This window comes from Phoca vitulina, unplaced genomic scaffold (genome assembly GCF_004348235.1).
Source record: "Phoca vitulina isolate PV1807 unplaced genomic scaffold, GSC_HSeal_1.0 scaffold11, whole genome shotgun sequence".
NCBI lineage: Eukaryota > Metazoa > Chordata > Mammalia > Carnivora > Phocidae > Phoca > Phoca vitulina.
In genome coordinates, this window is record NW_022589714.1 from 36,191,307 (window position 1) to 36,212,819 (window position 21,513).

Consider the following 21,513-nt stretch of genomic DNA (forward strand, 5'->3'; position numbering starts at 1 on the left):
TACGTTCAGAGAGAATCACCACTCTGCCCTTTTCTCCCCTGGCACATTTAAAGGAGAATGTTGACACACCAGAGACCTGAGAATGACCTTTAGGGACTTGTTCACCCATGTCATTTAACAAGCAAGGAGGTAGCATTCGGGGAGGTTTGGCTGTGTCCTTGACCCGGGCTGGTTGTTTGTGCAGGACAGACGGGACTGACTCTATGTCTCCTCTGACCATTGACTACTGAAAAATTAGAGGGCAAAAAAACCAACTTGTCTTAATTAAGTCTGCCTTTTTGAATCTGAACCTTGCTTATAGATTCCTATCACTTTCTCCCATGTGCTTTTCGGCTCCTTGTATTTTTAGGATCCCATTTCTATCAGGAGGATAGGAAGGTCTTTTAGATTTTAGGCACCCAAAGCTTAATATACCGGTTATCATCTGAGACTGGACCCTGTATCTTCTACCTAGCAGCCAGTGTGTGTTGATACAGGTTAGAATATTTCAGTTTTTCCTTTTCTGAAGACAAACAATAGCTTACAGAACTTGTCCCCGCAGTGAAATTTGGTCTGAAGACTGTAGTTTTTAGCTTGTGGCAGTAACTTCCCTTTCTTTAAATCCTCAATGAGATATCAGCCCAAAGTTTTGATAATCTCCTTCAGGTGTCTCCTTTTTAAAGATAAAGGCATAAGCCTAATTTTCTAAAAAAGTCATTTGACCTTTTTTTGCATTGAGTCTTAAAAATGTTTATACCCTTTGCCCCAATAACTTAATTTTTGCGAATCTGTCATAAAGGTATAAACCAGGAATACTTTTTTTAAAAAAGATTTAAGCACAAAGGTCTTAAACTTTTAACTCAGCATTATGTGTAATAAATAAGAATTGGAAATAATTAAAGGTCTAGTTTTAGGGAAATGAAAAAGTAAATTATGGCATATCCATATAGTGGAATACTGTGTTGACATTGAAGATTTAATGGAGTTTTTTTTTTTCCTTTTTACCCATGACATAGGAAAATATTAATACTAGGTTAAAGGAAAAACAACAAAACCAAACCAGGCTACACACTTTATACAATATAATCCCAATTCTCAAAACTTTGGGAAAAGACTGAAGAGAAGTATGCCAAAATAAAAATAATGTTTCTTCCAGTTTGGCGGGATGTGGTGGAATTTATGTATGTTTCTTTTTCTTCTTTATTAATTTTCTGTTCTTTTCCCCAAATTTTCTATAGTAAGCACACGCAATTTTTATAATCAGATATTTAGAGAAAGTAAAAACAAAACAAAACAAAAAAAACCAAAACACCTCATTTTGCTTCCTTTTGCTAGTCTGTATGAACGACCAAACCAAGTGAAAATCAGACTGAAGCCAACATCCTACCTGGGATAGAGCCTGTATAGACTTGAATAAGACATCTCTTTGCTGGCAACCCAGCTGGGGAAGGAAGGCTTTCTCCCTTCCTTTTTAATAAAACATATTTTTAATTGGACGTCATTTCAGACTTCAGAAAAATTTGCAATAGTACAAAGAATACCAATGTACCCGTGCCCAGGTTGAACTATTGTTGACTTTTGCCCTTTTGCTTTATTATTTGCTCTTTTTACATAAAAATACATGCAGACTTGATATTATGACATATGTATAATATAGACTAGTTTGTTACATATAATGTTATATGGTATGTATAATATAATGTTTTTTTTTAAAGATTTTATTTATTTATTTGAGAGAGAGCATGAGCGAAGGGAGGGGCAGAGGGAGAGGGAGAGGCAGACTCCCCACTGAGCAGGGAGCCCGATGCGGGGCTCGATCCCAGGACCCAGGGATCATGACCTGAGCCGAAGTCAGACGCTTAACTGACTGAGCTACCCGGGTGCCCCTAATGTTTTGTAATATACAATATATAGTTTATATATACAGACTGTCCCTGACTTAATGATAGTTCAACGTAAGATTTGTTAACATTACAATGATGCCAAAATGATATGCATTCAGTAGAAATCATACTTCAAATTATGAATTTTGATCTTTTCCTGGGCTCGTGATATGCAGTATGAGCCTCTTTCATGATGCTGGGCAACAGCAGCTCCCAATCAGCCACGTGATCACAAGGGTGAACAACCAGTACACTTATAACCATTATGTACCCGAATAACCGTTCTGTTTTTCACTTTCAGTAGAGCATTCAATAAATTGCATGAGATATCCAACCCTTTATTTTAAAATACGCTTTGTGTTAGATGATTTTGCCTGATGTAGGCTAATAGGAGTGTTCTGAGCATGGTTAAGGTAGGCTAGGCTAAGGTGTGATGTTTGGTAGATGAGGTGTATTTTTTTTTTAATTGAGAATAATGGGTTAGATGTATTACATGCATTTACGACTTACTCTATTAAATGATATTTTCAGCCTGCACTGGGTTTATCAGGGTGTTACCCATCATAAGTCACTATTGTACATAGGTACAGTAATTTTTCTAAATCATCTCATGGCACTTTATGCCTAGATACTTCAGTATGTATTTCCTAACAATAAGGACAGTCTCTTTTAAAAAAAAAAAAAAGGTAATTTTCAACCTCAATCAGTTTAACATGGATACGATATTTTAATTCACTGTCCATATTCCAGTGTTGCCAATTGACCCAGTAAAGCCCTTGATTGATAACATCCCTTCGTCCCCTGGTCTAGGATCAGCCTAGGATCAGATATTTCATTGAATTGCCCTTTAAGTGGCCAGTCAGAACACTCATTCTGATCTGTCTAATTAGGAGAAAATTAGCAGAGAACATCCTGCTGGATTTGTAAATATCTGGAACTGTCCTCCCACTTTATTAAAGAAGTGACTCCATTCCTCTAGTGGTTGCACTTATGGATTAGATCTCGGACAGCTGTATTTCTAAACGCTCTTTTGCAGCCTAGTTGTCAGAATTCTTGAGAACACTGGGAGTTGTAGAAGTAAAACTGGGTCCAGCAGCAGAAAGCAGCCTAATGCAGTGAGTGACCTGAGACATTCTTATGGCCACTGTCACCTTGTAAACTTCTGTGCCTGTGTCCTTGAAACAATATCCTGTTTCATAAAAAGAAGTGCCGAATCGAACAGAGCCTGGCCATGCCTCCTGCGATAGCAGTAGCTGGGCAATATGCTTTTCCAGCTAAATCACGGTAGTCTCCTTCAGGTGTAACCACCTTTTCCCATAGTTTAACCTTTCCCCCAGGTTTTTGCGTTGCTATGTTTATATTGAAGGTGTTTTTTCTCCCCCCCCCCCCCCCCCCCCACTAAGGAAGGTCTCTTCTTTCCAAATTGCTATTCTCAAAGGTACAACCAGGTAAGATCCCATTACAAAGAGAGGTTCTGTTTCATAAAAACTGTCCCAGGGGCTCAGAGAAGCCCCTAGAAACACTACCTGTTTGATCTGATCGCAGTGAGTTCTGGGCAGCAGATGATCCTGTATAATAAGATCTTTCTGTGGTCCTCATCCATTTCCCACTGAATTGTTCATGAGGATGAGAGTGAGGATACAATCACCTAGCTCTGGGGCGTGCTGTATAAGAGGTCGTGCAGGACCTCCCTTACCCCTGCCTACCTTTAGCAGACCTGGCCATGACCTTGATTGCCTTATAGACTGTCAGTGCTCTGAAGCTGGGCTATTGGTTCCCATCTTTGTCACCAACAAGAGCCTCTTCTCTATTAGGTCCCACTCACCCCTCTCTACCTACCATGGACTTAGGGTTTTTAAAGTTGAACTCTACAAAACTGCAATCCCACTTTCACGGAATGCTAGAGTTGGAAACACCAGATGAGACATTATGTGGCCAGGAGGATCGAAGAGCGGAGGTGCTGTGGTCCCTTGTATTCTTCCTTCGTTTCTGAAGTCATAGCAATGTTACGTCTGGTAGGTCGGGACTGTACTGTGGTTCCCTGTAATATGTCTCCTGCAGCAACAGAATTAGAAGTCCCTTCAGAATTTTTAGACACAAAAGTCTGTGTGAGAGTTTATTACCAGGTCTGAGTGTCATCAAGATGTAAGTCTATTGTTAATGCTCCATTTGCCATGTTTTTGTCACTTTTGAAAACCTTTAGTTCTTTCCGTAGTATAACCCCAACACAGTGAGGCAAGTGGTAGGTCCAAAATGGTCCATTTAAAGTTAAGAAGAGTGTGGGTTCACATTCCTTGGGAGCTTACACGGGAAACAGTAGTTTTTGTTTTGTTTGTTTTGTCACAAAAGGCACAAAAGTAAAGATAGTGAAACTTGGTCTGTACCTAACTGGCCCTACGTTGCAAGGCGAGAGGCTCATATGATCTCAAAATAGTCGTGCCATTCACTTCCTGGTAACCATGGAAGGTCGAGAACTGTGGTCCAGTCCCCCTTGAGAACAGGGATGCTGAGGACGGCCATCAGCTGCTGCTCTCTCTTCACTGTTCCTTTATGGGCCATTTCTATTTACCTTCCCTTCCCTCCTCCCTCTTCTCTCTCCCTTCCCTACTTGTCTCTCTTTTCCTTCCTTTATTCCCCCTTCTCTTCAACTATTTGCAAAAGGTGTGAAGTTGGCTTCCCGGCCAACCTGTTGGCCTAGGGCTCTGGAGGGGAAGTTTTGAAAAGCAGGTCGAGGAGTAGAAATCCCCTGGAAAATGCTTGTACAGATGAGAGGAAATTCCTGAGAGGAGGGCCCTGCAAGGTGATAAAAGGAGCAAGAAATGGACAGTATTTCTCCCTGGTCATTTTTCCTTTTTCTCTGACTTCAGGCTCTGATGATAAAATGAGAGAAACAGGAATTGGATTTATCTTGTTTACACTGAGCTTAGTTCCTGATTAGCACATTCTTAGTCCCATGTCTTGGGGAGATAGTAAGCACTTGACAGGGGCAGCAATCCCTTCGGGGGTAGCTACTTCAAGCACATGACGTATAAGGACAATGGCATCTCCTTTCAATGGACCGCAGAAGCGATAATGCAGGCAGGTGGCATACTCTTTCTCAAGCAGACTGTTTTGTAACCCCAGTAGCAAAAGGGTAAAGGACTCATTCTGTAGAACTAGGTTCTAAGATGCTCTTTCTTAATTCCTGTAGCTCTTATTGTCTGTCACTAATTGCTTGTGTGTATGTGGTTTATCTCCCCACATTGCTTATAAGTCCTTCGAGAGCAGACTCTGGCTTTTATTTGTGTGACCCCATGCCTGGTCAATAGCACGGGGTCCTGGGAGGGGTGGTCTGGAGCCTGGCTGGCCCGTACGGTAGCCACCCGCGCTATGTAATTTAAAGGTAAAATGAGCTAAAATAAAAAATTCAGTACCTCAGTTGTACCAGCCACAGTTCAAAGGCCCGACAGCCACACGTGGCTACTAATTGCCATATTGGACAGGACGGATAGAAAACATTTCCATCATAGAAAGTTCTAGATAACACTAGTCGAGAGCAACCATGAACTAATTCATCTACTTAATCCTTTTCGAGGTTGGATTGTTTTCAACCCACTAAATATTGGATTTTTTTTTCCTTTTGACTTATAATAATATTTGGTGTTAGGGATTAAGGTGGGTTCTTGACACGACATTGCCATAGATACCAAGAATTCTTATTCAGAGCTAAAGGACGCTTCCATGACAGCAGTGCTTTAAAATATGCAAAAAACAGCTACAAAAAACTGCTGATATTCCTCCATCTGATTTGCTTCTTCAGAATGGAACGCTTTGGCCCACGGACACTGGGGAGCTGGGTGATGTGAAGAGAGAGAAAACCGCTAACTTGTGAACGCTTCAATGCTTGTGTTTAAGCAGAACGGAAATGGCTTAGTCTGGTGGGGGGCCTTAAGCAGAGAAGCCTATGGGAGTCCTGTGGTTGGGGCAGAGGCGAGAGCAGCAGAGGTGGTGAAGACAAGGAGGCTTTGGGAGGAAAGCAGTATCACAAACTAGAAATGACATCCATAAAGCTGGGTTCTCAAATTCTAGATTTTCCATTCCCTGTCCATTTCAGTGAAGACCTTTTACTTCTCTGAGCCTCTGTTTATAAGGTTAGAAAAAAGGTGTTATCATATGTGCTTAAGAGCAAAGACTCTGGAATCTGGTTCCACTTACTAGCTATGTGATCAAGGTCCAATTGGTTAACCACTCGGTGTGGTATGTTGCTGGCCACCCAGCCAGTGGTCTGCAAAGTGCTAGTAGTGATGAGGGTGGTGATGATGGTGGAGATGACTCATCATCACCTCCGTCCTCTCTGGTAATCTCTCAGTTTCCTGATTCACTCACAGAAAGAATGACCCTGAAAAAGGCCAAAGTAGTCTCCTTTATAATGCATGCAGCTGCACTTAAGGAAGCAGTCTGGTTCTTCCTGGAGAGCTTCTTGAGTTCCAGCCACTAGTGTTCCGCCTTATATTTAGCAGTAACTGTTGCCCAGTCTGTGGACTGCTGAAGGGATGAGTTATAAAACAGGACCGTCAGATACATGTGGAAGTGAGGAAAAGGTGGCAGTTACCCTGGAATTTGCTTACAAATTGCTCCATCCTTCCTCCGTCTCCTCCTGAAAAATACTAGTTTTTACCTCAAGACCTCAGCCATTCACTTGCTACAATTTGTCTGTCAGGCGAACCAGAGCCATAGAGGGAGACAGAGTAGCTTGGGGTGCAATGTGCTCGCCTACCTTTCATCTGTTTGCTCGGGGAACCGATATACTTTGAGTGGAGAGAGGGGCCAAGAGGGACAGTAGACAGACGCCACCAGCTGTAGACTCCAGCGCACCCCAGCTGTCCTCAGAGAGAACCCCAGAGAGTGAATGGTTGTGAATACCTTCTTAATTCAGTGCCCAAATAGTGCTGTGGAGGAGAGTTGGAAGGAGGCACGCTGGACTGCTACACAGGGTAAGGATATCCCAAATGCAGTCCTTTTAACAAGTATGAGCTGGTTGAGCCGAGTCATGGGTTTATTCTTCAGAGTCTGGGTTGCAGCCCACAGGCGGAGCCGTGGTGGCAGAAATGACTTTGGCTTATGAGACCTGAAGTCCGGATCTGGTTCTTCTCCTAAAAGGCTGCTCCGTCTCTTCCTGAAAAATACTAGTTTTTACCTCTCTTTGAATCTAGCTCTCTTTGAATCTCAACTTTGTTTGTAAAATGAGGAAACTTGAACCCCTCACCACAGGGACACCCGATTTCGATCTATGTGACCATTTTGCTGTAACCGAGCATATTGCCACCCTGCTGATGCCTGTCCCGGGAAACATTGTCCTGATTGATCCTGCGGGGTGCTGGCGGGTGGAGTACGGGGGCTGCCGGGCAGAGATAAGAGGCCAGGCTTCACCCCACACAGATGCCGAGGAAGGACTGTGTGCTCGCTGCCACACGGCAGAGTTTTCCCTCGTGCTTCCAGTAGAGTAAGGTCAGGGCAGTGAGAATTTCCACTTAAGTGAGGACACCGGGGGGTGGGGTGGGGGGAGGCCCAGGAGAACGTGCAGTAACTGCGCGTGCTTTTAGGGAGAGTGTGAGACATTTCGGTGGCATGGTAGCGACTGAGCAGCTATTAGAGAACTGCTTTTAGGTCTTTCAGTCCCTTCAAGTGTGTCACCTCGATTGCAGTGGAGAAGCCGTGTCCAAGGCGCTCATGCATTTCTGAATTTTTATGCTGAGGGAGACCTTGGTCTCCTCCTATGGGCCAGGGAACCCCAGCCACAACAGAGTTCCTGAGAACAGCTTTGCACTTGGTAAATGCTTTCCTGCTTTGGACAAGTTACTCCACTCGTACGGGCTGGCAGGAGGCCAGCAGCTCATATCCACCTGTCAAGGGTGGGCAGCTCCTAGGATACATGTGTTTAGGCCGTACCTTCCTCTCAGTCTAACTATCAGTAAAGAAGTTCAGACTTTTGCTATACTGAAACCCTCTTTAACTTTCATGTATTCTTATTAGTTCTTATTACCTCATTAGTGTGAGCGTTACTGTCCCCTATAAAGAAGTTCTTAGGGGCACCTGGGTGGCTCAGTTGGTTAAGCGTCTGCCATTGGCTCAGGTCATGATCCTGGGGTCCTGGGATCGAGTCCCGCATCAGGCTCCCTGCTCAGCGGGGAGCCTGCTTCTCCCTCTCCCTCTGCCTGCTGCTCCCTCTGCTTGTGCTCTCTCTCTCTCTGTGTCAAATAAATAATTTTTTTTTTTAAAAAGAAGTTCTTAAATTACACATTTACCACAGATCATGTATCTTTGTAATTCGTTGGGACTTTGTGCTTGAATTTTTATAAGATAATCTAACAGTAATCCTTGAAGGTGGGGGAAAAATGTTTCCTAAGAGCGGAAGGCTGGGGTTACAGAAAGAATTTATTTCACTGTCCACAGGATTTGTCTTTAGCCAGGACAGCCATGAATTTCTTCAGGGAAAAATGCTATGAGGGATATCAGGTTGGAGAGGAGCTATTCTCCCTTTTAGTTACACGTTTCTCCCTCTCTTTTTGGTCTTTTGCTGTATTATCTCCTGTTTGAGAGTTGTTGTCCAGATGTTGAATTATTTTCCTAAAGAGAAACTCAGTGGTCAATCTGCCTGATTCTTTGGCTGAAGTAGGGGACTATAAGATCTGAAGTAAACTTTTCCTGTTTGTAGCCAGGTTCACCTTTAAGGAATCCCAAGGCAAAAAAAAAAAAAAAAATTATTATTATTATTATTATTAAACTGCTTAACTTGTTATTTTTCATTTAATTATATGTATGTGAACACGAAATTCAAGGTACTGTCCTAGGACTAGGCTTTAGTGACATAAAGGGTATTTGTTTTAGGTTTCTTTGGAGAGAGCTTCAAGTTGGAGAGCAAGTTGGAGATCATGGAGAATTGTGTGTGTGTGTGTGTGTTTTGTGTGTGTTTGTGTCTAATCCATCATTTTACAGAAGCTGAAACTGAGTCCCAGGGAAGAACAGTGCCTTGCCCAAGGTTATGTGGCCAGTAGGGTGAGAGAAGAGACTAGGGCTGAGTCTCCTGACTCCTGGCACAGTGCTGTTTATATTTCACATTGCCTCTCCACTCAGGGGACTACAGGGTACTGCTCAGAACCAGAGGCTGTCGTGGTTTGGAAGCTATTACTCCAGTTTCTTGAATGACAAAATGGAGAGGCTGTTCACCTGTGAGGCTACTGAAGGCTGCGGCTGGGGGTGCAAAAGAACTTAGCCCTTTGGCCTCAGGGATTCAGGAGTGGATGAGGGAGAAAGAGATGAAGGCGTGTTTCGGAGGGGAACATCCTCTGGTTTGTTTCTCCCTGGATTGGCTTCATGGGAGTGGTGATGGTCCATAGGTGGTCATTCAGTGTGGGGGGAGCGGAGGTGGCCAAGCATCTTCATTGGATGATTTCAGACTGGGGGAGGTGAAGGAGCTGATGGCTGGAGATGAATTAGATCTTGGCTGCAGGTGAAAGTAAAGAAATGCTTAAAACTCTCACCATCTACACGGAACCTTCCGACCTCGACCTTGAAGAGGCAAAATCATCCCCTCTTCATTTATCCTTTCTTTACACCCTCTTAGCCTGTCTCTCAGGCACTTGATCACCTTTCTGGTTGATCTGGACATTCTCTGACTTGAACTCAGTTTTACTTGAAGATGCCCTTGTCCAGGATTATTCTGTAAGCAAATTGCTCCAAGGTAACCTGTGTAAGGCCTTGCTATTGACACGCTGGTTTGGGGGGAGAGAGAGAAATAATACTTCATGGTTATTGAATGATTAGTGTGTGCCAGGCATTTTTCTATGGGATTTATAGGTACGTTCTTATTTAATTCCTAGAACAACCTTCTAATGTCAGGATCATGCCCATTTTACACATTAAGAACAGAGAGGCGCAGAAGGGTTACGTGACCCAACAAAGGTCACACCTCAAGCCCGTGGTGAGCCAGGACTAGCATTCAGGCAGTCGGCCTTGGATTCTGAGCTGGGAACTAGTGTGCAACACCGCTGCTCACTCGTGTCTCTCCATTGTTTGGAGGAAGGGTGGAATGTGGGCAGACAGCTGAAACCTAGATTATCGCATATATATCGTTGTAACAGATTTCTCCTTTATTTCCATTTGTCTCCTTTTCTATGACACCGTGAAGGGGGGTAAGGGTTGGCGGAAGACATATTCAGAAGATTTACGTTCAAAGAAGCAAGCAAGACTCAGGAAAGATGGGGTTGGTAACACTGTGCTTAGTCCCAGGAGGCGGCATGGTGCTGTGAGGGATGAGGCGCCGACGGGTCGGACTGGCCTGGGTTTTGACTGTCAGCCCTTACTAGGCAACTGTGCCAAGCTACTGAACCTCTCCTCAGTTTTTCTATCTGGAATGTGGACATAACTCCCGTCTCATGGGGTTGTTTCTGAGGATCGAATGAGATCATATGTAATATTGATCAGGCTGTGAGCTCTGCTTCTTTTTCTTTCTCTCTTTCCTCACGGGAAGGTCAGGAAGTTGAGCTGTACTCAGCATTCATGGAGAGCTGAGGTCAGGGCGGAGGGACAGTTGTATCCGATCTACACAAGTAGAACTCCATTAAGGGTGAGACTTAATGAGTCATAGGCGCCAGGAGAAATGGCTGCAGAGAAAACATCTATACGAGAACATTGGCCATAACATGCCTCAAGGCCTGATTGAGCAGTACAAAAACAGCTTAAAAGGAACTGATGGTGTGGCATATGGCTCTGGTTCTCAGCATTCTCGAGGGTGAGACAAAGGACTTCTGCTCACTCAGCCTGCTCCCGTGGTGTGAGGAGCACTTCTGAGGCGATAGTGTGGCCTGGGGCCATGGGAGGGGGGAGCACGCCATGCCCAGGGGCAGGTGCAGTGGGGCAGCGTTGGCTGTGAGGGAAGCTGTGCAAAGGGACGGAGCTTGTGGGGCCTGAATGGTGCTCACGGGTATGATGAAGATGATGAAGGTCTTGGATTCAAGATCTCTAACGTCTTCCATTCTAAAATCCTATCCTTCAGTGTTGCAGAAACTGAATGGTGAGGTTAAACACAATCCACAACCAAACCGCTTCTGTATCTCAGGCTTGAAACCCCAAGATGAAGTTCAAGTGCAGACCAGCTGGCTTGGTGGTTAAACCTCTTATTTGCATTAACTTGATTGCATAACTTTATTTGTATAAGACTGATATCCCAATCTGTATGTAAAAACTTTTCTTTGGGGAAACAGTGCTGCTTCAGAACTGGGACATAATTTGCTTGTGTTCTTATTTAAAAAATTCAGACCCAGTCCTTGAACCAAGCTGCATTTTAGGTGTGGAGAGTTTCTGGTAATATATTTTTTGTTTCTTCCGTCCTGTCCCCTATCCAGAACCCACTGCTCAAGCGAGGCAATACATGACATCATCTCACGTTACCTAGCAAACACGCAAAACCTTTCCCTTCTCATCTGCCTTGTCTTTAGGTCTTAGTCAGGAACAGCATTCTTGGTTCTGGGTCCTTATGAATCCCAACGATAGGCTTAGGAAATGTGTTTCCTTTCTTCCCAAATTGTGGTTCCTCCTTTAGGATGGGTCAGGTGTGGGAGAATTGGTCTTTGTGGGGGTTGTGAAGGAAACTCTTCTCTTGGATTCCCAGCTCTGCAACCTTCCTCCTCTTTCCAGGGATGCAGTCCAGGTGGGATGGTATTTCTGGCATTAATCTTTCCTCAAGGTTGCAGTGACTGGTTAGGGGACAGAAGCTGAGTAACTGGAAGCTGTGCCCCATATGTATTTGAACAGTATCAGTATTCTCTTCCATCAGGTTTCAGGAATGACTTAAAACATTTCAACTGAATTATGAAAACTACTCTATGCAGCATTCAAAGAAGAACAAATGTGTGTTAGGAATTTGATAATAAGTACTTCTCCACTCTTTTTTTTTTTCCCTAAAGTGACACTGTGGGGTGTTTCTTAGTATTGACATAGGCAAGATCACGACGTGATTCTGGGATGCAAAGAAGACCTGTTACACTGTGATTATGAAATCTGTTTTTCTAACCTTATAAGAGAGGTCTCTGCTGCCATTAAGTCTTGTTTACTTTTCTCCAACAAAGACTTATGCTGACCGAGCGCCATATCCTGCTCTAAGTATTTTCTAAATACTAACCTAATTTCCATAACCCTGGGACGTAGGCCACTATCATCACCACTTTGCAGATGGGGACACTGAGGCCGAGGGAGTAACTCACTCCAGGTCACACAGCTAGGAAGTGGCAAAGCCAGGTTTTAAACTTGGGCATCAGTCTGACTCTATACTGCCCCGTGATTCTTACAGTCTGGATTTCCCATGAATCACCTGAGGCTGGAAATGTCTAGGTTTCTATGGTTGATTTGTTTTTTTTTAGTCATGCTCCATTAAGAAAATGTTATTTCCCTTAGCAAAGCTCAGCTTGTTCTGAAGTAAAACAACTACAAAATTATCATCAGTAAGGAGTTGTCCTTTGTAGAAGTCACACTGGTTTCCTCCTTTTTGCTTTTTTTCTTCGATTGCTTGAAAGGGGAAAATTCGAAAGCCAGATACCCAATGGGCTCAAGGCTCCGAGGGTTCTTGGAAAAAATAAAGGCTGTGACCAGTAAGTCAGAGGTGCTTTGCTAATCGGAAGTCACGTCTGTTGAACTTGGGTTTTCTCAGCCCCAGACAGCGGACAGCTGCGAGCAGAGAAACATTCCTTCTTTGCCTGAAGCCTCCTTGACTAAAAATTCCAGACGGCCCAAATTTCCTATGGGAAGTAGACTGGAAGTGTAACCACCGGGAAGCTGGGCTGAAGGGAGCGGATTGTTTCACTGAAGAGGTTGCTGTGTCCTTTGCCCCGTCCCCGGGGCTGCCCTACTGCAGTGATTTTCCAGCGGCTGCAAGAGGCTTCCCCCTGCCCCAGAACCCCTCACCCTACTGCCTTCACCTTTGCATCCAGTGAGGCCACTTCCAGCAGACCGCACCTTTCCGTTTAACCGCTGAGGATGTCTGGGGATTATACAGCGGGCAGAACTGTTGCAGGAGAAAAGCCTGTTCTCACTGTAGCCTAAATAGCATTATCTCATGCCCAAAGAGGCCAGAGAGGGGCTTTGGCCCTGGGGTGTCACAGGTGGCTGTCCCCCCACCCCAGGCTCGCCCACTGATGACGTCTTCCTCTAGGCTTTAGGGTATAAAAGGTATTTATTTTTAAATGCGTATTTTATTTTGTAATTTACCTAACTAACAGCTTTTGAATTTAAGCTATTTGGGATATTGAACGACAAATCAGCATTCTCCCCCCACGTAGGACTAAAATACAAAAGGAAACAAACAAACAAACAAAATCCTTAAAAATGAGTGCCCTTGAATCAACCTGGTCAGGTGTTATGTAAGCAGATTTTGCCGAGGAGGAGGAATTTCTAGATTTCTGTTGATCGTTCTTCAGGAGTAACTGGCTGTTAACATTGCAGGGTATGCACAGCATTTGACACATTGTGTGTTGATGGTATGTCGACTTTTAAAAAATAGGTGGGTTCAAGTTTACGTGTTTAAAAAATAGTGACTCTTACTATGTCTTACCAAATCTAAGACACCACTGATGGTGATATATCGTTTTCTTATATGCCACTAAGGAACAAAACCCACCGTCACCAATCTGTGAAAAGGCGTTGATTCAAATACAGGTTCAGATGTCTTAGAATCCGTGAACTATGGCAGTATCTTAGCCAATCTTGCGTCTTTTCCATAGGGTCTGACCACATGATTCTAACTGCACTGTTCAGTTTAGTTTCCTCTGCTCGACCTCTTGGCAGCATTGAACACTCTTGATTTCCTTCTCCGCGAAACACTTCCTTACCTTGGCCTCCAGGACACTGTTCTCTGCTGGTCCTCCTCCCACCTCTCTGGCTATTCCTTCTTCATCTCCTTGGCTGGTTACTCCTCTTTCACTTGACCTGTGAACAGTGGACAGCCCCAGGGCTTTTCTCCCTGCACGTGCTCCCTCCTGTGGTGACCCAGACCTTTAAAGACCATCTATCTGCTGGTGATTCCCAAGTGCGTAGATCCAGCCTGGTTCTTGCACCTGAATGCAACATGCAAATACCCTCTCCCTTTGCGTGAACGACCCAGATGTCTAGATGCTTGACACCTAAGATGTCTAAACCAAATCCCAAAGCACACCCCCACGTCAGTCACCCATTGCAGAAAGAGCCCCCTCCAGCCTTCCAGTTGCTTAGGCCAGAACATTCGAGAGTGCCTCCTTCCCTTCTCTTGCACCCCGTAGTTAGCAAACCTGGTAGCAAATCCCATCAGCTCTTCCTTCAGAATATATACAGAAGTTGACCATTTCCTATCATTTCCACTCTGGCTCCTCTGGCCCAAATGAAGTCAGTCCCCTCCCTTGGATGATGGCTGTGGGTCTGACCGGTGGCTCCTCCTCTGCCTGTGACCTTTCCATGTATTCCTGACACAGCAGCCAGAATGATCCCCCCCAAATGGAAGTCACATAGTGCCATTCAAGATTGAGACACTGAGACTTTTTTAATAGTCTCCAGGGACTTTTTGTTGCATGCAGAGTAGCAGCCTCGAGACCCAGTGCAATCCGTACTCCCCATTTGTCTCTCAGCCTGTGACCCCCATCACCCTCCCCCTTTGCCTGCTGGCTTCCGCCACACCAGCCCCCCTGCTCCTCCTTGTGCATGCTAGCGCCCTTCTATCCCCCAGACGTGCTGTTCCTTCTGCCTAGGAGTCCATTCCCTCACATACCTGCATGACTTGCTATCTTACCTCCTTTAGGTCTTGATTCAAATGTTACCTCAGTGAGGCCGCCTTTTAGCTTTGAGGAAGAAGGCCCCATATCTAAAATGGCAGTCCTGCCCTCTCATCCCTGGTCCCTGCTTTATTTTTCTCTTCAGCAGGCCTCACTATCTATCACTAAATATTTTATTACTTCCCGTGTCCCCCAGGAGAATGCAGACTTCACGAGGAAAGGCTTTGGTTTTGCTCTATGTCCCACCATGCCCCCAGAGCCTAGGATGGTGCCAGGGGATGGAGTCCCTGCTCCATACATTTTTGTTGGATAAATAAATGAACAACTTCAGACACAGACTAAGACCAGGAGGAAGGAGGGATTTTTGGCTTTGTGCTTTTTGTTTTTCTCCATGGAATGAAATAAAAGGTTATTGGTTTTCCTTATCGCATCAGTGGCATCTGGTTTTTCCATCTGGAAAATTGTCTGTTTTGATAGAACTTGTCATTGGTAAACAGTCCATCATTAGCTTGATGAGACAGACCTTTGCACAGGTTTGTCAGTAGCTTAGGGAATTCATCTGAACTTACGATGATTGTCCATTGAACCTTCAATAAGATAGTGATTAATTCTGCTTTAGAAGTCATTTTTTGGGTTAAAATGAAGTCTAAGCAGTTCCTCTAACGTTTGTACTTCAACTAGGGAAGGGGTATTTTTAACTTGGGGCATTCTGAGCTCCCAAGCGCTGATAAAGCAGTTTCCTGTGGGATGGATTGGGAGTGATCCCTGTTGATAGCCCATTTTTAAATCATCCTATGATATACTAGTTACTACAAAACACATGCGCATGTTTCGGGTTTGTTGCTTTTAGAAGCACTTACTGTGTAATCAGGCCAGACAGACCTTGGTCTAGACAGCTGCTCTCTGCAGGGGCAGAACCCAGGAGACTTTTCTTCTGGTGCCTGACATGGGCATGGTGGACCACCCTGATGGGGAGGAGGGCACCGCCAGACGGAGAGGCTCCTGCACAAGAATGGGGTTCCTGTGCCAGGAAGCCCAGCTTCCACCCATCGGGGACCACATGAGATTGATCTGGCATGGCTTCACGAAAAGGGTGTGTTGGCATGTGGCCCCCCAGGTTCTCAATGGCTGCAGCCATAGAGATTAATGAGATGATAAAAGGTGTGTGTAGGGGCAAGAGGGGAAGCTGACAAAAAAGGCTCTCATTCATTCATTCATTCGTTCATTCATCCATTCAAGATATTCATTGTATTCCTAGTATGTGCTAGGCTCTGGGAGGTGATGGAGATAATGACAGTCAAAGTTGACATGGGGCTTGGGCAGAAGGTGGTCAGAAAAGGCATCAGTGAGGACATGACCATTGTATAGGGAAGAACATCAATTCTAGGAAGGCTAAAGCCACAATTGTATTCAGATTTCGAACTTGACATACATTGCTCTGTACATACATTGGATGTGCTGCCCCTGTACCTGCCGTTTAGAAGCCTGAGGTCACCGCATGTACTAATAAAGAGCAATGTCTGGGGGGCAGGAATTAGGGTGATGGTAGAAGGGAGAGAACCTTGAGCTCATTGTCTCCTGTTTTTTGTGTGCCTCACAGGAGACTGCTTTGTGTAGAGAAACCAGTATGGGGATAACTGTGGAGTCATCTGTCCTGGGAGGAGGTTGTGTATTCATTACCTCGATGGGAATTTTCTCATTATTTGTCCCTCTGTCTCTCTTTCTAGAAGAATAATGAGAACTGACATTACATTTCACAAGCATTGGGAGATGCTGTGGGAATACTTGAATCTTTTAAATGATGAGAATTTGGTACCATCATATGGTGGTACCATAAGTTTGGTACCAAAGTCTATAACCTGCTCATGTCTCCCATGAACCCATTCTGTGCGAAGCCGGGTGCAGAGCGTGAAACGGGGTGCTGTGTTGTGCGTTACAAATGGCTTTTGTTTACTGGGGCTCCGTCATCACTGTCCTTCATCCCTCATCCAGCGAGGCTTTAATGTGGGTTCTTAAGGATGGCACTCATTTCAGGTGTTTATCTCTAAAAGGAAAGAGCTCTAATACCTTCTCTGATGATAAAGGTCAATTCAGGTTTTTATGAAAAGAGGTGGAACTCTTTTTTGCATACTGGAGCTGATATGGAGCTTAAAAAATTGAGCCTCAAATTAATGTTGTCACCCCGATAAGATCTTCAGGGTGGTGGTGCCCCTTTTGACATGTACTAGTAAGGTGCAGGAAAGCACAGGAAGCCAGGATTGTGGCGCTTGCCTTCATCATTCAGTACCTACAGTCTCCTGGCGCTAAAACCCATGTCTCTGCAAAACTCCCGCCACCTTTTAGGTCCATTGCCCTGATGACTTGTCGGTGCAGAGATGGTGGGGATGGAGGAAGCGAAACTGATGTGCGCTCAGACTCTTGGCTTGCTGGTTTTACTACGTGATGCCATAAATCGCCTACCCTATGAGAGGAGAGGTGGTGTTGTCCTTTTATTGATGTGGACACTGAAATCGTAGAGGTGCTCGTTTTTCAAAGTCACACAACTGACAAGTCATGGCATTTGAATCCATAGCTCGTGATGGCCAAGTTCATGATCTTTCCACTACCTGCCCCTTACAATTCAAAAGCTCTGTCCTGGGGCCAGGGCCACCTTCTCGCACACAGCTCCTGGCGAGAACAGCGTCTGGTGGATAAGGGCTTGCTTGACTCCTGTGACGATTTCTTTAGAAGCTTCATTCTCGGAGCTCTAGGACCTGACATTACAGGAAAAGCAAAGTTAAGCTCCATACCCCTGTCAGAACTTTGGTGGGTTGAGGGATGTGTTGTTTTCAACCTAGGAAAAAAGAGACTTGGCATCACTTTCAGCTAAAGGGGTCAGATCAATTCAACACATCTGTCTCCAGTCTCGATGAAAACTTGGAACTCTGATGGGACAGGGGACTGGGGCACTCTGTCAGCCAGAGAGTTGGTCTCCATTTCCCTAACCCTTATGTCACATTCATAATTGGGGTGGGAATTTGCATCGTCTTGTGTGTATGTGTGTGTGTGGAGGGGTGTTTAACAAAATGTTTTTCTAAATCTTTATTCCGTTTGGTAATTTAGGTATGATCCCTTAAAATTGCAACAGTTTCAAGGGTTGGTGAACTCTATAGCCATGGGCCATCTCATGTTGCAGGAGGAATTGCAAGAGACCTCCCTGTACTCAAAACCTAGTATGTTTACTGTTGGCCTTTACAGAAAAAGTTTGTTGACCCCTCTCTCTCCCCCGACCCCCAAGGGTACCATACCATAATTTTAAAGAAATTTTAAAGAAAAGAAATAAACTTTTTTGCCCCGGAGAAAACTTTACCAGCATCTGCTTGGTCAGTAATAACAGGTCAGGAAGAAAGCATACACATCATATCCAACCTCGAGTGCATTCATAATTCCAGCGTATAATAAAGCTCCTTACTATACCACGTTCCCTCCCTATGAACCGCAACAGAGGTACCATTAACTAGCTAGCTGACCTTGAACCAATAATAAAGTAATAAGATAAAAGGAAGACCCATTTCCCCAGCATCCAGTTTAGCAAATAGAACCTTGTGACTACCTTGGAAGTCCCTTCTGTTTCTTTACCCAGGAACCTCCACCTCCGGGCCCCAGCCCCCAGGTAACTCTCTTAATCTGGTTTAATTATCTTCCTGCTTTGCTCTGTAGTTGTATTCTTTTGTTTTGCCTAAAACTTTTTTCTGAACAAAGAACACTTTCAAAGTCCATCAAATTTTATGTTTCATTGGCATTACTTGATTTTCTTGGGGATAAATTCTTTCTGCATTAAAATTTTGTAAGGGTTCTCAGTCCAGCAAACCCAGGAACCCGCAGTGACTGCTCAGCAAATACTCTTGAAATACCCTGCAAGCTTTTCTTTCCCCTTTGGTGGGGTGGGGACAAGGTGCAGTGCGCTTAGGGGCCCCTCCCCTGCTGCGGGGTCGGGACCCCGCGCCATGTTGGAAGGCTGCTGTCACCAGCCATTCTCTCTGGCATCTTTAGATTTATCACCTGGGCCATGAGAGGGGGCTGTGCCCAAGAACACTGCTGACCCAGGGCAGCTCCCGCTGACTCCACGTTTTCCTAGGAAAAAAAGTGAGATGAGACCTGATTTGTGGGCCTTAAATTTAGCTTCCAGTCAATGTTGGTTGAAGGAAAATCTCATTGTGTCCATTCTTCGTGTTTTTCTTTTTTTTTCCTCATTTTTCTTTATTTTGTGGCTGAAAAGAAAGTATAAATACTGGGTTTTGGAAGAGGGAACTGTTGTTATGTTTGAGCCTTTTAAACTCTGTAATTACTCTATAAAGGCGTGTATTTGCATCAGAAATGCATTTAGTCTTAAGTTTTAGTGTTCAGTATATGGAACATTTATAATGATGGGGTACTTCCAAAAATAAATCAACTCTATAGAAAATGTTAATCAGCTCATCCCCAGGGACCATAGTGAGTATGTCTATTGTACAAATGAGGAAATGGACATGACAGTTAGTGGTTTGCCCAAAGCCACACTGTCATCGGCATTATGAAGATTTAAGCAAAGGTCCCATGTACAAGAAAATGCAGTCATGTTTTCATGTAAGGCACACTGTGGGCCTTCGTCAAATTAACCTAAATTAAGATTCAGGGACTAACGTGCCTTTTGGTATTTGGAGGAACCTACCACATCAATCACAAAGAGCTGGTTTGCTCCTTAACGTTACCTGCAGGGTTTTAAATAGGACATGGAATATTTTTTTTTTTTTTTTTTTGCGTCTGTTGCTTGAAATCAAAAGCTCTGTATCTGGCTAAAACATTGCCCTGAAAATTGCAAAGCAGCTGGTTCAAGTGTATTTCACATTGCCAGGGAAAATCATGTGAAAAGTGCAGTCATGCCTCATTCTGTGGCATTCTACTCTTAGAGTCGACAAGAAAGCAGCCTTCTACTAGGAACTTACTTTTCAAAAGCCATTTGTGGGTGGTTGATTCGGGATGCATATGCACTCTTGCAGATCAGCTGCCTCTACAGGCTGGCATGGCAGGGTAAGGATTTATGTCGAGGAAACACCAAGTCCTCCATTTTCAAAGAAACTTCTGGAATTAGTATTGTGCTTTTCTTAGGCAAAAATCGAGAGCTAATTTTATAGATATTTTCCCCAACAACTGATGGGAGCAAAAAAAAGATTGTTTTCCCCTGGTTAACCTCTAGTTAATTGAAAAATTCAATTCTCTGTAATAGGAAGCTTTTCTTTATTCTCTTTCCCTTTTTTTTCCTACTTCACTTGGAAACTTGACTCCTTTTTTTTTTTTTTTAGTTGTTAGTGTTTTAAAGACATTGTTAACTATTATAACTCTGGTATCTGGTCATGTGGGTATGGCTTCATTCAAAGACATGGTATTGGCTGAGAGGACTCACCCCCCTGTGTGGTAAACTGCCGGATCCCATACCGTGAGGTTCTCTATGACCCCATGTAGCAGTTTGGACAAAGCCAGTGTATAAATACAGAGAGAAGGTGCTTTGAAGAGGAAGACGCCAGAGCGTGCTGCTCAGGGAAAGCCACACCTCACAGAGGGTTGGTGCCAAGGGCTCATCCTGAGCTTGCAGCTTTGAGATTTGACTTGGCATTTCACCCTGCTCCCCTCAGATCTGCATACTGCAGACCCACACCGACCCAGTTTACAAGTGACTGAGAAGCCAGAATGACAATAGAATACACTGTCCAGTGAGTTGGGTTCAGTTCCCACCCAGCTACCTTTGTGATATTGGGCAAATCACAATTTTCCTAGGTGTTATTGCCTTATCTGTGCAATTGGAATGTTAATGCTTTATAAAGATGTTCCAAGAGCCAACACCTTAACATAAAACCCCGGGAGACTATAGTGATTATTATTATACTGTCATTTTGGTTGTTGTCTCCATCATAACTGTACAGGTCAACTTACAAGACTGAATAATAGATCAGAAAATTGCTTGTTGAGCATAGGATTCGAGCACCAGGAACCAGAAGTCCTTCAGGAGTGCCTCCCTGGGGCTGGAATGGCTGGGCACACTGTCGGCTGACATAAAGGACACTATTGCTAGAATCTGAAGACCCTTTATCCAGACAGTGTTGGATCATCTCCATGGCAGTTTTAATCCGTAGTTTACTTTTTTCTTAATTTCATGAAGTCACCACTTTTTTTGGTCTGGGGGGGCCTCTATTTGTTTACACTCGTTTCAAAACAGCTTTTTGAGGGGTAGTTATTGTCCTTCTAGGATTCGCTCCTTCTTCTCGCTCCACATTCAGGAAGTGAAATTTGCAGGAGGGCACCTAATTCGTCCCCAGGAGGGGCTGCAGATGCTGAGTGCTTAGAGAAGGCAGTCCATTCCTTTGACAGGTAACAATGGGAGAGCGTGATTCTTTTTTTAATTCATTAGAATAGAGTAGCCATATAGAAAGACCTTCCCTCCCATGCCAATCCCATGGATTTGTCTTTAATTTTATTTTCCCTATGGTTTAGGGATTGACATCCTGAAACTCGTCGCAGCCCAAGTTGGAAGCCAGTGGAAGGACATCTACCAGTTTCTGTGCAATGCCAGTGAGAGAGAAGTGGCTGCTTTCTCCAACGGGTACACGGCCGACCATGAGCGGGCCTACGCCGCTCTGCAGCACTGGACCATCCGGGGGCCCGAGGCCAGCCTCGCCCAGTTAATCAGCGCCCTGCGTCAGCACCGACGCAATGATGTCGTGGAGAAGATTCGGGGACTGATGGAAGATACGGCCCAGGTAATGTACCTGGGTTGTTGGTCTTTAAAACTAACCTTTTGCTCCCTGAACCAGGGATATATAATAAGGAAAAATACAGATGTTAGGTGTTTTGGTTAACACACA

General features: G+C 44.4%; 1 protein-coding gene across 1 annotated transcript in view; it reads left to right on the forward strand.

Moving 5' to 3' along the window:
- The window catches only part of TNFRSF21 (TNF receptor superfamily member 21), a 66,243-nt gene that overhangs the window by 23,074 nt on the left and 21,656 nt on the right, over window positions 1-21,513 (forward strand). Inside the window, exon 4 of the mRNA XM_032409687.1 lies at window positions 21,143-21,408. Within this exon, the coding sequence (XP_032265578.1) occupies window positions 21,143-21,408 (266 nt within the window). The remainder of the gene's footprint in view (window positions 1-21,142; window positions 21,409-21,513) is intronic.